This window comes from Rhinolophus sinicus, chromosome 8 (assembly GCF_057876585.1).
Source record: "Rhinolophus sinicus isolate RSI-liver-muscle chromosome 8, RSI-T2T, whole genome shotgun sequence".
NCBI classification, from domain to species: Eukaryota; Metazoa; Chordata; class Mammalia; order Chiroptera; family Rhinolophidae; genus Rhinolophus; species Rhinolophus sinicus.
Genome location: NC_142508.1, coordinates 67,458,865 through 67,473,908, shown reverse-complemented (window position 1 = coordinate 67,473,908; position 15,044 = coordinate 67,458,865). Strand labels below are relative to the sequence as shown.

The window sequence follows — 15,044 nt, the reverse complement described above, 5'->3', positions numbered from 1 at the left end:
TCCTATTGCATTGTCTGGGGAGGTGGGTAAGCAGGTATATAGATGATTATAAGAGAACAGGATGGATATTTTGGAACAGGGTTGGGAAGGCTGACAGATGTCAATGAAGGTAGCAAGGTTCATTCTGCCTCTTTGTAACTAGGACAGCACCTACCAAATAAGAGTTTGATAAATGAGTGAATGAATGATGAATGTAACCAATACCCACCACTCAAGGGCAGGAAAAACAGAGCAGCATTCTTTGTTTAAGCCGAACTGATGTCATAAAGCCGTGATTACTTTATATCGAAATAAGGAAGGACCACTTAAACTAAGATTGCTTTTAAGGCAGTATGTTCCAAAGGAAAAAAGACTCCACTAGTCAGAAAAGACATTTTATTTCCAAGCTTCTAAGAGGGTTCTACAAACAATAGAGGCTTAAAGTTAAAAAAAAAAAAGAGAGAGAGAGAGAGAGAGAGAAGATTAAAAGAAAAACGAGTATTTTTAACTAACTATTGAAAAATAGACAGCCTTTTTTTTTAAACTTAAACATAAAAATGTAAAAACATACTTGTCAAATCTAATCCAAATACATTTATAGAAAAAAAAAGATCATCTATGGTGATGGGGTTTTGTAGCGGTATACTTGTTTAAGTGCTGTTCATATTCCTTTTCAGTTATTTCTTCACTTCAAATTCAATTGGAGAACTGTGCAAATCTAGCAAAATATTCTTTGGATTACAAAAACTATATAAAAAAATGAACAAAACCTGCAATTATGGAAGTACTGCAAATGTGTAAATCCTTCACTGAAATGAAAGATTCCGAAGTGACATTGTCCACAGAATTTATTCCATTGAAGTGTTCAGACAATTTGATTTAAATGCAAAGTAAAATGGAAGTGAGCACTTTCACAAAAACATTTTTCTTTGTATGCATTTTGACTCAGGCATAAAAATAGTATGTAGCAAGATACAAGAAACACTTGAAAAAAACATTCACAATAAAGTAAAAAAAAAAAAAAATTTTTAAAGATAATCTAAAAATTGCCTGCAATCCAAGAGAAAACATGTGCCCTGTGTCCAAGGGGAAAGAGGGAAAGCACTTGCAGCATGACTTTGTGTGGTCTTTCCCCGGAGTATTGCTACGTTTTGACCTTTGGCCGAACTGAGCAGGCGAAATGTCCTTCACAGAAGTCCCAGTCCCCAGGAAGGGAGTGCAGGAGACTGTAGGCATATCATGGATCAAATGGCATTGACCCTCACAATCCACCGTGCTCCCTGCCCTCATTCTGAGCTTATGGCCCAAAGCATATTTTCAAACAAAGGTTTGGAAATGAATTGCTCTCTCTTTTGTCAGAATTTACCACGCCGCATAATATTTTAAGAGAAGTTAAAAGACAGGAGAAAAAGTAAGCAGTTTTAACTGTCAGAGTCATTATGGATTAGCCTGGCAAGATCAAAGGAAGGAAAAATAGAGTGACATTGGAGGTCTGGTAACTACATGTGGCAAATTTATATTTTTGACTTTTCACTCCCCTAGTTCTGACAATTCCAGTCCCTCATGGATTCATCTCTCTTAGTCATTGAAGTACTGATATACAAGACAAATGCATATTATATAGTAAGTATTGCAAAATCCTAGACTGACCTAGATCTTTAGCTTCCTACTTTTTCAGAAGTGTGTGAAGAGGAACCAGGAAGCTAACGCTGAGAACGTACAAAAAAAAATCTTTACATGATATTACAGAATCTTGTCTGAAAAAACATTGCAAAACGTATTTGACTTTAAATAAACAATAAAAGCAGCAGGCTCTAACAGATCATAAATAGGGTTATTAAAAGATCATAATGTCTTGAATTAGAAATATAAATCGGTCATTAGAAATACTTAATAGTTTTCAATGTTAAGAATCAAACCCAGAATTAAAAAAGAATCTTTTATTTCAAAGGTTGCTTCTTATATTGAAGCTCATATTAAAGCAACAGTACAATGTTCATAAAATATAAGTGTGATGCCGTAACATTTCTTACATGTCAGAATACTGATATTTGTATGTATACTAAAATAAGAACTTTAAAATTGTACAAATAGATACATTAAAAATGACATAGAAATAGGGCGCCTCTCACTGAAACAAGACAGTTATATCTGGCACGTATTAGTTTAAGATGAAAGTAGAAGCAAAAAGATTTACAAGAATCAGCAGTAACAAGATTGATGCTCAAGAGACATAATTGTACATTGTATTGTACATACATTGTATGGGTTTAAGCTGGCTGAATATTATATATTTCAAGTTTAAAAATGCACTACATATAGAGTGTCCGTAGTTTAAGGCGAAATTACAGCTCAGAACTGTTGTCCTTTCTAATTTTGTGGAAGCTTCATTGACAAATTAAAATTAAAAAAAAGGGAAAAAAAAGAAGAAAGAAGAAAGAAGGACTTGTATGTCCGTAACACATAAACGATTTCCCTTCATTGTAAGTTCACCATTACACTTCTCCTTCACTTAAATATTTTGTATGCCAAGTGGTTTTTCTCTAAGTTGATAAACAACTTCAATATTTGCCTTTTTGTGAGAAAAGGTGCTTCACAGTATTTACCACTCTGATGTCCTTGAAGGTTTATTAAATGTGTCCTCTCTGTAAAACTTTTGCTTGTCCCAAATGAGCCTTTCCTTGATTTAAAAAAATACCTGTTTACATATCTTCTAGATTCTTCAGAACGCCAGACACAGTTCTTAAGGCCAAATTTGTATCGTTATTGTTAAGAGTCGTCATCAAAAGTGTCTTTGGAACCGTACAAGTCTGCTAGTTTCTTAAAACGAGGTCCCCAGTTCTGTAGGTAGTCGTAGTCCACGTCTGAATCTGTGGTGGCAGACTCTAAGCTGCTCAGGGACCCAGCCACAGAGCCCCTGCCCTCGTAACCATAGATCTGGATGGAGTCATACGGCGGGGCGGTGGGGTCGTTGTCTGCCTCTTGGATTCTCGTGCTGATGAACTCGTCAACATCCACACTGTTCGGTGCTGGCCGCAGCCCAGGTCTCGGCATGTACTGATACTCGGGCTTTATGTCTTTGCGAGGGATAAATCCATTGATGCCGTCAGGATTCTGGAGGGTGGCGATGTCAAATGCCTCTGTGTCTTCTTCCCCTCCCCCTTCATCGTCATAGGTAATGATGTTCTCACGGACATCTTCTTCTTCAAAGACGATCAGTGGTTCTTTCTTTTGCCTCCTCAGGGTCACAAACAACACGACGATGACTACAGGGAAAGAAAAGAAAAGTGAGCATAGGGTAAGCCCCACCTTCCTGGATTCTCTTCCCAGGGGAACTCGGCTTACCCGTAAAGCATAGCGTGGTACAGGCTTCAGAACAGCCAGCCTAGGAAATGAGAGCTTTACCTAGAATCCCTCGAGATGTGTAAAACGGCCCTTCACCTGGCCCTTCCTCCGCAAAATGCTGCCAGGAAAATATTATATCCAAACAAACTGGCAAGTTGGAGCTATGTGGAGCTTTTTACAAATAAATCTGACACCATTATTTGGAAGTCCTCTTCCTAAGAATTAGGAAGATTCTAAATATGTGGTCTGCAGCCTCTTAAAAATGGCAGATGCAGGTCCTTTTTGCAAAGGGAGATAGCTGCCTCTCCAGGTTTACAAATGAGTATGTTCAGAGACTTCAGTTCCTACCTTTTTGTAGGAGGTGATGCCCAGCTCCTGCCTAGAGGTCTGAGGGTGGGGTCAGCATTGACCCCACTCTATCTTAATAGGAAATCTCATCATAAACATGGCTGCATTGTCCACAAAGCACCATATAGAAGAGGGGATGTCTATGGAGACCCCAAGTGACGAGTCTTCTCTTATTAATTTGAACATAGGACAATAGCATCAGCTAGAACTCCAGATGAAGCAATTCTGTGTCTTCCACTAAGCTCCAGCAATCTAAATGAGTGAGCAGAGCTGCTTATAAGGGAAGTTCCGACAAGGCTTTCTTCTTTATCTGTTGCCTCCCCACAAGGGGCTCCTACTATCTTCCATTAGAACAATCTCCCACACACTCAGCAAGACTGAAGAAAACGTTTGTGGCTGAATTTAGCAAGTGGTCTGAGAGCCCCTCTGCATCCACCATCACTATGGGATGCCAGGGTCAGTGCTTGCACCTGCGTGGACTGTACCTGGCTCCCAGTGCTCACCAAGCTGTCATTCCTGAGCCCCGTCCTTGATGACACCTTTGCCCAGCCCACTCCCTTTCACTTTCTTTGCTTGTCTTATCTTGTATCAAAAAAACCTTGCCTGGCAGCCTATCCGGACACCAGACAGGGTGATTGGCACCTGCTTTGTGCACCAACCTGCCCCTTTTCTTACCATCATCATAATGCTTATCACATGGCTTACACCTCTGGCTCCCCATCTAGACTATGAATTTCTCAGAACCCTTTTCATATTCTGTTCCCTCTGCTTGGAATGGCCATCCATTCCAGCCTCTTTCAGCAGCTGGAAAACTCTTTCAGCATCTGACAAGTTATGTCACATCTTCCAGGAAGATGTCTCTGACTTTTGCAGTCAATGTCAGGCATGTTGTACTCTTCTGCCCCTGGAACCTTTGTTTCACGTCCCTGTCATGGCCCTCACCACGTACCTCTGTCATTTATCTGTTCTGGCATATTTTCCTTGATAGACCGCGAACTTCTTGAGCACCGAGATCTTGTGTGTTTCTTCTCTTCATCTCACAGGGCCAAACATGGGGCCTAGCACCCAGATAATACTCAGGAACTATCTGTTGAACTGAACTCACTGACTCCTCCCTGTGCAACCGAGCCCCATGAATTCATTCAGTGGAGAAGTAAAACATCGTGGAAACCGCATAAATTTGGTGTCAGACATATTTGGATGTGACTCCTGATTTTTGTTATTCACAAGTTCTGAGACATTGAGAGAACTGATCGAATCTTCCTGAGGCCCAGCAACGGTACATGTTATTAGCATCAGTGCATTGTTGTTATTACAGAGTAAACCACAGGTGGGAGGAAGGTGCGGAAGAGGGGCACCTACCTCATCTGGTAGCTCCCCAGGTGCAAGGAAAGCTCCCCGGGAGTCCCCACAAGCTGAGGCGTGCACCCACATATATAATTCGAGGAGGAGCCAAGATCCAGGCACCTTTGTCCAGCTCCTGAGTCCTTCAAACACTACCTTTTGCCTCGTGATTATTCTTTCTGCCTCCAATGCATCTCCTTCCTCTTGTAAGGCAAACTGTCACGAATATCCTAGGCCTCTGCCTAAAACCCTCTTCTGCAAAACCTTCTCGGATGTCCCCACGGGGGCTCCCCCAGGTGGCTTCTGCTCTGCCCTCCTGGGATGCCTGGCAAATTTGCTCATCATAACCTTCCCCCAGCTTGCTCTAAGTGCACGTGAAGTTACCTGCTGCCATTCCATGAAATGCTTGGGGGGCAGGCACCGCCTCTTTGTCTCGGATTGTAGCCACAGTACATAGCATCGTTCTGGTAACCAGCCTGACCTCGAGACACAGCGGTGTTCCGCGCACGCGCACCTTCGTGCCGGTGGCCGCGGGGGAAGCTTACCCAGGAGAATGACGATGCAGGCCAGGATGGCGATGAGCGCCCCGGTGCTCAGGCCGGCGTTCAGGATGTAGGCCTCGGCGTTGCAGGAGAGCAGCGCCCCGTTCACGTCGCACCCACAGACCTTGATGCTGAGTGTGTTGGTGCTGCTCATGGGCGGGATTCCACCATCGCTGATCACGATGGGCAGGAGGTAGAGATCCTGCTTCTGCCGACTGAAGCCCCCGCGCCGGGCGTACACCCCCGCGGTGTTATCTGGGGAAGAGGGGAGATAAGACGTGTGCTCAGAATGGAACCCAGCGCATTGCCTTCTTCACATTCTGGGCTTGCGCCGCGCGGGGCTGAGGGTGCTCGTCTCAGCACCAAGGTTAATGACCAGCATCTCCCCACTTGTTCCTTCCTCTAGGTGCCTCTCGAAGCTGCAGGCATTTTGTGTGACAGGCCCACAGAATAACCTCTCCGCGTTTGGGAACACAACTCGGAAACTGGCTCTTTTTTTTTTATTTGGTGGACACAGAGCGCCTTCCTTGGCAAGGTAACCACACTGTTTTCTGTTTGGGTGTCGTCCTTGTGGTCAAACACAGGAAAGTGTGGGCTTCAACCACATATGCTGTGTTAGTACAGCATATAAACACATACGTTAAGTGTGAGAGAAAGGACAACAAAAAGCCATTCTTTTCCTTGTTCACACTTTCCCTACTTCATGACGAGCCTTTGGCCAGTTTTGTTTTTTGTTGTTTTTTCCCCCAGAGATTTCCTGTCTACTCTCCAACCTTGCCCAAACGATGAACCCAATTATGAGTCCTAAAGGAAAATTTCTTCTTTGAAGAGGAAATATTTTATAAGACCCAGCAGCAGGTCTTTGAAATGCAAGCACCATGAGCCACCCAGTTAAACACGTCACCCCCTCCTGCCTAAAATGAGTCCAGGTTTTCTTTGTTGCCCACACAGCACAGCACAGCTCTACACAGTGAAGCACCAGATCATTCTCAAATCTAGACTTGACCTCACCTTCCAGGTTCACATCCCTTCCCAGGTCAGCCTGACATGCAGAACTCATGTGTATTCATACCACCCTTTTATATGCCTAGCATTTTTACCTGAAAACGGTTCTAATGCCCCAAAGCCATTCCTTGCATCATGCTGTGTGAACTCCTCAAGCCTCAACATTGAATCCAACAGTCATCTCTTCAATAAACCCTTTCTGGACCTCTCCCCTCACCTCCTCTGTGACCCATAACCCTGTATATTCCTATAGAAACTGGTATCCCGCTATCGTGTTATTATTTGTTGGCATAACCACTTTGACGTCTCCTAGACTGTGAACTTCTGGAGAATAGAGGGTTTTATCTGATTCATCCCAGTCTGGACACATAGCAGACATTCGATAAATATTTGTTGAACAAATGGCGTAACTGTGTTTTGGGAAAGGTTGAACCAAAAGTCCAGATGTTGGCTTTCATGTATTTCTCAACGGTTTATAACCTATGCCCCCAAATGCTTCCTCATCATGTTTCCTGCATATCTGTGCCGGCCCAAAATATTTTGTTTCCGGGCTGTATGGTTGGGGAGCCACACAGGTATTCTAAAACACTAGAAGTTTTGAAGATGTTCCATCAAATTACACACACACACACACACACACACATACACACATACACACACCCTTGGTGTGGCCTGCCTCCATTTGAGAGTTAAGAATCAGTAATTCATAGCAATATGAATGTTATCACCAACATGATGGCCCCAGTAGCTAGCAGCTTTACATGGACTCACAGTACCATGAATTAGCTCTTGTAGGAAAAAAAATCTTAGAATTTCAAAATTAAATTGACATATTTTCGGTTAAAGGAAACGCAATATATTGTCTGTGAGAGTAAATATATAAAAGGTAGGTGCAGTCTCATTTAGGGATGAGCAAATATTCTGGGTATTACAGAAGGTAAAGTGTGTGTACTGGCTTTTGGCAAGCCTTATGATGACAGATTCTCTGCCCTTGGCTGCCAACATCTCAATCAAAACAAAGCAGAAGAGCTAGCCCTCATTTCTGCATTTTCTGAATTTTGTGTGATTGGCATACATTGCTCATCACTGGAGAAAAATTACATATACTCTAAAAAATCATGAAAACATAAACTGGTCAAATAAAATGTTAACTGTTTTTTCCTGTTCTAGGCTACCCCACAGTTCTATGCTTGACAATTAGAAGATAATTTACGTGTCTATAATAAATTATTTCAAAAGGTGCTTTTTCCTTCTCATAAATTTTTTTGAGTTCAATAAGACTTTCACAAATTAAAAATTACAATATCTGTCCCCTTTTAATGATCTGACATGTCACTAACAATAGCAGGAATACAAATGAAAATCACAAATTTAAGAAAGAAAGCAAATAAATTGTGTGGACAAGTCTACCTCTCCGCTATGGACGGCACGCCCAGTTTACTTAATTTACTATTGGGTCCCACCCTGTTGCCCGGGGTGTTGGTCTGGAGGAAATGTGAAATGAGTGTTTTTGTGGTTTTTAAACCCGTAGAAGCCATAATTTAAAACCTATTCTTCAGAGTGCCATCCATGCAAGACTATGCCTCCAGATCACAGCAGGCTGGCTTATACATGAAAGTAAATGAAAATCAAACACTAATGGAAAACATGGATCTGAACGGGACACCAGCCTGTGAATTCAAGACGTTTCATATTCTGAACAGCTGCGTCCTCTCAGACATACTGAAAGTATTATATGAAAGCTCATCAAAGTCCCCAGCTGACTAGACCATTTGTAATCTCTGAGTGATAGATCAGTAGAATGTCGAGAACTTTTTTTTTATAATCTCTTCTAGTCAAACATAGTTTGCTTATGGATTTTAAGAGCAGCTCATGAGGTGGGAAATAAATAGACCGAAGGTCTCTTCTTGGGCATACACTAATTATGTGCTTTAAAATGAATTATTTGTCCCACGTAGAGCCTCACTTGTTCATCCATCTTTAAAATGAGGACACTGGTTAATATCAAGCATGCCTCATGGGATTGTCATTGGAACCAAATAACGTAATAAAAGCCAGTGGTTGTCCTGTGTGCTGTGCTTCCAGAGGACTCAGAAATCCTTCTACCAGAAAACTTAGCATCCATTATTGAGATCCTGCAGGGCTGGTGAATTGCCGAAGGGTGCAGTTGGGATGAGACCTGTGTTTAACCAGCCTGGCTTGGCACCTCGGTGGTCCATTTTGCCTGAGTGGTTAAACATTTCCCCTCTAGATCCAAGTGGCCCCAGCACCAGTGGGAAGATGAGCTTTCTTTTGGGAGGGGCATTTCCGAGGCTTCAGTGCTGTGGCTTGCGATAGCCTTTCTGGTGGTCCACTCTGACCACTGATCTTTCACTAACAAAAAGAGGCACTTTGGGCAGGAGCTTCATAAAAAACGAATCTAGAAAAACAAATGGAAAAACAAACAAACTAACAATAAAGAAACCCCTATCCTGGAAATCAATTTTGGATTTTAAGTTTGACTACAGATTCCCTTTCATCTACATTATTTTAATTAGCCAGCCACTCCCCATCTGTCTTTAAGAGGGTCCCCCACTTGGGGCATACACATTCCTAAGGTTTATGGGTGACCCAAGGGGAAAAAAGAGGTTCGATGAGGACACATTTTCAGAGAATAACCAAATTGGCTTCATGGTTAATAAGATGAGGCAGAAAAAGACAAATGTTGCATCAATTTTTAAATTTCCATCATGAGATTTCTTAGAGCCTTCTCCTTTATAAAGCTTCCAAAGAGCAAATCACTTAGCGTTTGGGTCAAACAGACCTGCGTCTGAATATTGAATCACCTATGTACATATTAAAAGCCTAGAGTTTATAGTCTCATCTAAGAAAGTCATAATTTTTAGGTTTAAATTTGATTCCATTCATAAAGGTACTTAGCACAGTGCCAGAGATGCAGTAAATATTAATTCTTTTCTGGAATCTCTCCTCTTTGAGCAGGAGACTAATGACGAAGAAAAGCTTATTGGCAAAGAGAGAAAAGTGAATTCCTGGAAATGTCATCGCAGCTTGGAATGCAACTGCCTACACAGAAGGGCTTATCATCCAGAGGTAAGAAAACAGCGTGCGCTCTTCAGTCCTGGGCAACATATTTCCCAAGGTAAGAAAATGTTTCGCAAACACCTCGGTTTTTCATCCTGACACCCAATGTTCTCATCCCTGGCCACAGACACATAACCGGGTCCATTTTTTTCCTCCACTTAGGCAAAAACTTGTCAATGGGGCCATTGATTACTAGTCTATGTCCACAAATCATAGTGTTTCTATTAATAGAAAGTAAATTCAAGATTCAAATTTTTATGTCTACGATCTAGACGCCTCATCATATGCTGTCTTCACCTGTGCACTTTGTCATTACACTAACAAAATGTAAAGGTGCCTGATAAGCATGGTCTCCATCGTACCAGTTTGGGGATGCAAATATAAGGGTAGTGATGGTTTTGTGGCCCAATGAAGGGATACACACAATGGACATTAAAAAGGAAAATTATGTTTGAATAACCTGGGACTTTGTGTGATGCAATGCTAAGTTAAAAAAAAAAAGAAAAAAGAAAGAAAAAGAAAGAAAAGCAGGACATTTAGTGTCATGGTTTTTCTCCTCTACCTTTCTTGAGCATTTCCCAATGTTATTCAATATTCCCCCAAATAGCATTCCTTTCTGTATAATATAAGGTCCTACTCCTGGGTTCCTAGGTTGCTTGCAATGTTTTCAACTTATATACAATGTTGACATAAACATCTTTTTACCTAATGTCTTCAAATTTCAAACTCTTTTCTAAGATAGATGTCTTATAATTACTGGTTCATTGGGTGTGACCTTTTATTATAATTACTGATTCATAGGATGTGACCCTTGATATTTATTGGTAAGTTGCTTTCCATAATCCACAAAGATTTTTAAGGTAATATCTTCCATGTGATTGATTGTTAAAAGCCATCATTCATTCCACAAGTTAAAATAAATAAATAAGAAAATTATAGTGGGTAAATAGTCCTCAACCTTGTATTAGCAAAAAACAAACAAACAAAAAAAACCAAGCAAAGCAAAATGGGTGGTATATGGGCATGGACCCTGCATGTTAACAACTTGAAAAGAGGAAGCAGTGCTACAAAGAATTAGGCCATCCTGCTGCTCTCACTGTGATGTCAGAAGAGAGGCTTGATGCAGGATGACGGAAGCTTCCCTAAAACTCTTAAAGTGTTCTTCCTCACCACGCCTCCTCTGTCCTTCTCTGCTAAAGATTCCACATTGCTTGACCTGATCAGAGACACGTTAGCCTGTAAAGAAAGGCCCTGGGTGCATCAGTCTGGGGCCCTTCTTTTGAGATTGTTAAAGATCTGGAGAATCCAGGCCAAGCCTGCTGTTACCTCATTCACTTCCAACCCAAATCTACCTCCTCTACCTTTTCTGCTCAAACCTCAGAGACAAGGTTGATCTATCGACTGTATGAAAAGCCACCAAATACTTGAAGACAGTTAATTATGCAGTCATAGCAGAATAATCATTGTTTGATTACTTTCCTCTTGGCCCTCTCTACTTCCCCTAGAAATACGGCAATGACACCATCAGGATAATGAAAAAAATATGTAAGCACATGTGTGAAAAATACACACACACACACACAGTGCCAAAAAATGTATACACATTTCAAGAAAGGAAAACTGTATTAAAATTGTAATACTCAATATATACTGATAACAAAAGATGAATACAAGTCACATTTGACTTCTGCAATTACAAGAGGTGCTCAAAGTGGTTCCCATCAGTGTCCAGACACTTCTGATTATGGTGAACTACTGCTTGAGCAACGTTGACTGAAGTACCCACTTGTATACATTTTTTTGGCACCCCAGTGTGTGTGTGTGTGTGTGTGTGTGTGTGTGTGTATAATATATATATGGTGTGTGTGTCCCAAAAGTCTTAATGGACATTTAACCTTAAATAATTTCAAAATTATATGCTACACACTGACACAAGACATTGTTGGAAAGTTTAATTAGATATTTTAAACTCAGATTTGTACATTTTGAAAAATCAATTTTAATTATTTTTTTTTTTAAGGAGAGCGTAACTTATAGTGGCCCATGCGGGGATCGAACCGGCAACCTTGGTGTTATCAGCACCACCCTCTAACCACCTGAGCTAACCGGTCACCCCCCTATAATTTTAATTTTTGATGTCAGTATTTGCCATCTTCAGTCCAAGGGACTGAAATAATAGAAGTTTCAAATAATACTTTTAAAGCTTGTATCATTTATATCTCGGATCCTAGTAGTGTTTGAAGATGAACATAAAATCTTTATTTTCTTGCCTTTCTGAACCGCCTGTATGAACTGTCTAGTTACCTGTATGCAGTCATTGCACACATTGCAGTCTATGGAGATTGTTTGAATGTGTATCCTCTTCACCAGACAGTAATCTCCTCGAGGGCAGGGACTTTATCTCGCTCCTCTTGGTGTGTGTAGTAGTGTTTTGTGTGTTAACAGAATGAAGAGCTGAATGGTATTCCTTTGACTGCATGCCAGCATCAAGCTGGCTTTTCCACAGTCAGATTTTACTGATGCATCAGCTTGCAGTCAATCTCCAGTCTCCATCTTCTCCCACTCCTCATTTCTGAACCCAGTCTGATCGATACTGCCTGTATCTGCGTTGTGGATTGTGTTCCTGCTAAATATCTTCAACTTTTTATCTCATTATTCTTTCCTGTTATTTGGGTTGAGTCAGATTCACCTAAGCAACATTTATTAAGCTGCTAATACGTGCGAACCTTATTCCTTGTTACTTCTGCATACCTTATCCCAAAGAATTTTTGAAATGATGTGCAAAATATATAATTACCCTTATTTTCTAGAATAGGACATTGAGAAACAAAGAGGGAAGCAATTACCCACAATAACATGGAAAATACAAACAAAACAAGGTTTCAAACTCCTCTAGGTTTCACTATATTTTTATTAGCACGTAGCTGACTCTAGAATCCTGAGACTATTGCATGCAAATTACATTTTTTTTACCAAATTTTCCCTATAGGGTTATATAACTAGATGGACTCCCCACCCCCCCATCATAGACTACAGGAGGATCCTGGTAGATTCAGCTCCCACATAAAGAGCTGTTCTTAAAAACCTAAGAATTTTATGGCAGAAACACACACATTTGACACCTCCCTTCCCAGCATTTCCAGAAACACACTTTCAAAAACAAACCAACATGCAAAAGGCAAAAAGAAATCTACCATTTTCCCAATATTTTAGAATGAAGGCAATGCTACAATGAGGTAAATTCTAGAAGAGGCTAGTCTTAAAGTACTAAGGAAGAAAATCGTTTGGCCCAAGACTGATGGCTGTCATGTCTCCCCGCAGAATCAAGAAGCTGCACACAACCAGGCAGGGGGTGATTATGATCTCTTAATTAATACCTTTGATACTGAGGGGCCAGCAAGACGTGAAATACAAAAAGTAGCATCATAGGAATCATTGCTTATGTGCATGTGTGTATGAGAAAGCTAAATGTTGTACACACTTTGTTGGTATGAACAGATTTTTTTCGTTGTTATAATTTATTACATCCCTCAGAATCAACTCTCCTACTTGTTTGGGATAATTTTCTCCTTGGTGACAGGGAAAGAGAAAGGAACATACTGCCTGAGTATGTCTTGGTTTATGACCAGGAAAACTACCAAGAAATTCAGTGGGATATAAACATTTAAGGTCTTTTAGTGAGTTGAGAAATCCCAGGAGTTAGTTAACTCAGTGACCACAGGAAACCTTGGACAAATACGGCTCTGATCCACCAAGAACTATTTCTCTTTTTGTTTGGTTGGGGAGGGTGTGAGTTCCCAGATAAACTGCATTCTGTGTTGGACAAACTACAGCAATGAATTTTCAGGCAGAAAAGGAACATAATTATTTACACAGAGAAAATGGCAGGGTATTAAAAGACATCTGCCATTTTGATCCGCCAAAAGCAATTAAAGGGGGGAAAAAATTCCACAGAAATCTGTTTGGGTATCTTTAAATTATAAAAGTAAAAAAAAAAAAAAAACAAGTATATTTAAATGTTATTTGGTGCTGCTCATAAAAAAAGAAATGTACTTAGTTTAGACAAAAAAAGATTAAAAGGAAAAGAAAAAAAGATGTTTGCCACTTGGTACAATCAGGGTGAATTTGCCTTGGCTCTCCTTCCTTACTCAGCCAAATCTGCTTTTCCTGCAAACTTTAATTTTTTTTTTTCTGTTTTATTTTGTTTTGCTTCTTTTTAGCAGTTCAAACTAAACTCTGAGTGTATCAGAGCTCATTTAATCTGCAACTGGCCCACCTTAGATAATATTATACTTGCAAAATAAATACATTTGAAGGTCATCTCTTCCTTGCTCCAAACCCTAGAGGTCCAATATAACTTGGTGGAATAATAAATAACCAATGTATGGAAGGGGTGGGTGATGTGGCACTGACTCCTTTAGAACATGCCAAGATCAAAAGCTGGCTTGTCTTTTTCAGCCTGAGGTTTATATCATAACACAATCTTTTTTTTTTTTTCCATAATAATAATGAATCCCTGAAATTTCTGAAGCACAGTGTATGGTTTTCCATCCATTCTTTCATTTTAATGCATTTGGTCATCCTGCTTTTCTTAATGTTGGGATAATACCCCCATGAGCTCATATTCTAGTGGGAGACAGACAGGGACATGATTGCGTAGAAGGCAGAGTGATAAGAGAAGTACAAAAGGTTAGTGCAGTGTTTCTGGAGAACGAAGGAGGAAACATCCAAGATGGGCTGGGGATACCTGGCAAAGCTTCGCCTACGAGACTCCATTTATGGTGAGACTTGAAACAGGAGGTATAGGCAGAAGAACACATTCCCGGCAGAGCAAAAACACATGCACAAGTGAGAGCAAGGCATATTTGGGAAAGTAGAGGTGGTCTGAAGTTTCGGGAGTTTAACCTTTAAGGTAACAGAGAAAGGAGGTGATAACGCAAAGTTTACAGGGGGCCAAGTAGGGGGAAAATCATATAACGTATTGCTCATAAAACTATGAAGTGTCAGTTAAATCCATAGGAGATGGAAAGCCAGAGAAGAATTTTAAGAGAGAGAGACATCATCTGGTATTTTATTAGTAAGGACTGATGTAAGTGGGCACGAAACTGGTGTCAGGCCTGTTTGGGGACCACGGTAGTCACAGGTCTTGTGTGGGTAGATCATTAATAGTCATTATCAAAATTAGCTGTGCTTTCACGATATAATTAACTTTGCTCCGTGTACTTTTGGGAACTCTCTGACATCAGGGACTCATGCTAAAGCCCCACTGCTAGGACCCTTCCTGGCACGCAGTACATAAGAACAGCTCATTTTTCTATGATTATGGATGGGTGGAAAGAAGAGACTGTGATAAAGGAACTAGGAAATACTTTGCTTTTGATGAAAGTCACACTGGCACTA

General features: G+C 40.7%; 1 protein-coding gene across 1 annotated transcript in view; it reads right to left on the bottom strand.

Moving 5' to 3' along the window:
* Nucleotides 1–1,904: 1,904 nt before the first annotated feature.
* The window catches only part of CDH11 (cadherin 11), a 146,392-nt gene continuing 133,252 nt past the window's right edge, over nt 1,905–15,044 (bottom strand). Inside the window, exons 12-13 of the mRNA XM_074314783.2 lie at nt 5,562–5,813; nt 1,905–3,245 (exon numbers count right to left, since the gene is read on the bottom strand). Coding sequence (XP_074170884.1) covers nt 2,749–3,245; nt 5,562–5,813 — 749 coding nt within the window. The 3' untranslated portion in view covers nt 1,905–2,748. The remainder of the gene's footprint in view (nt 3,246–5,561; nt 5,814–15,044) is intronic.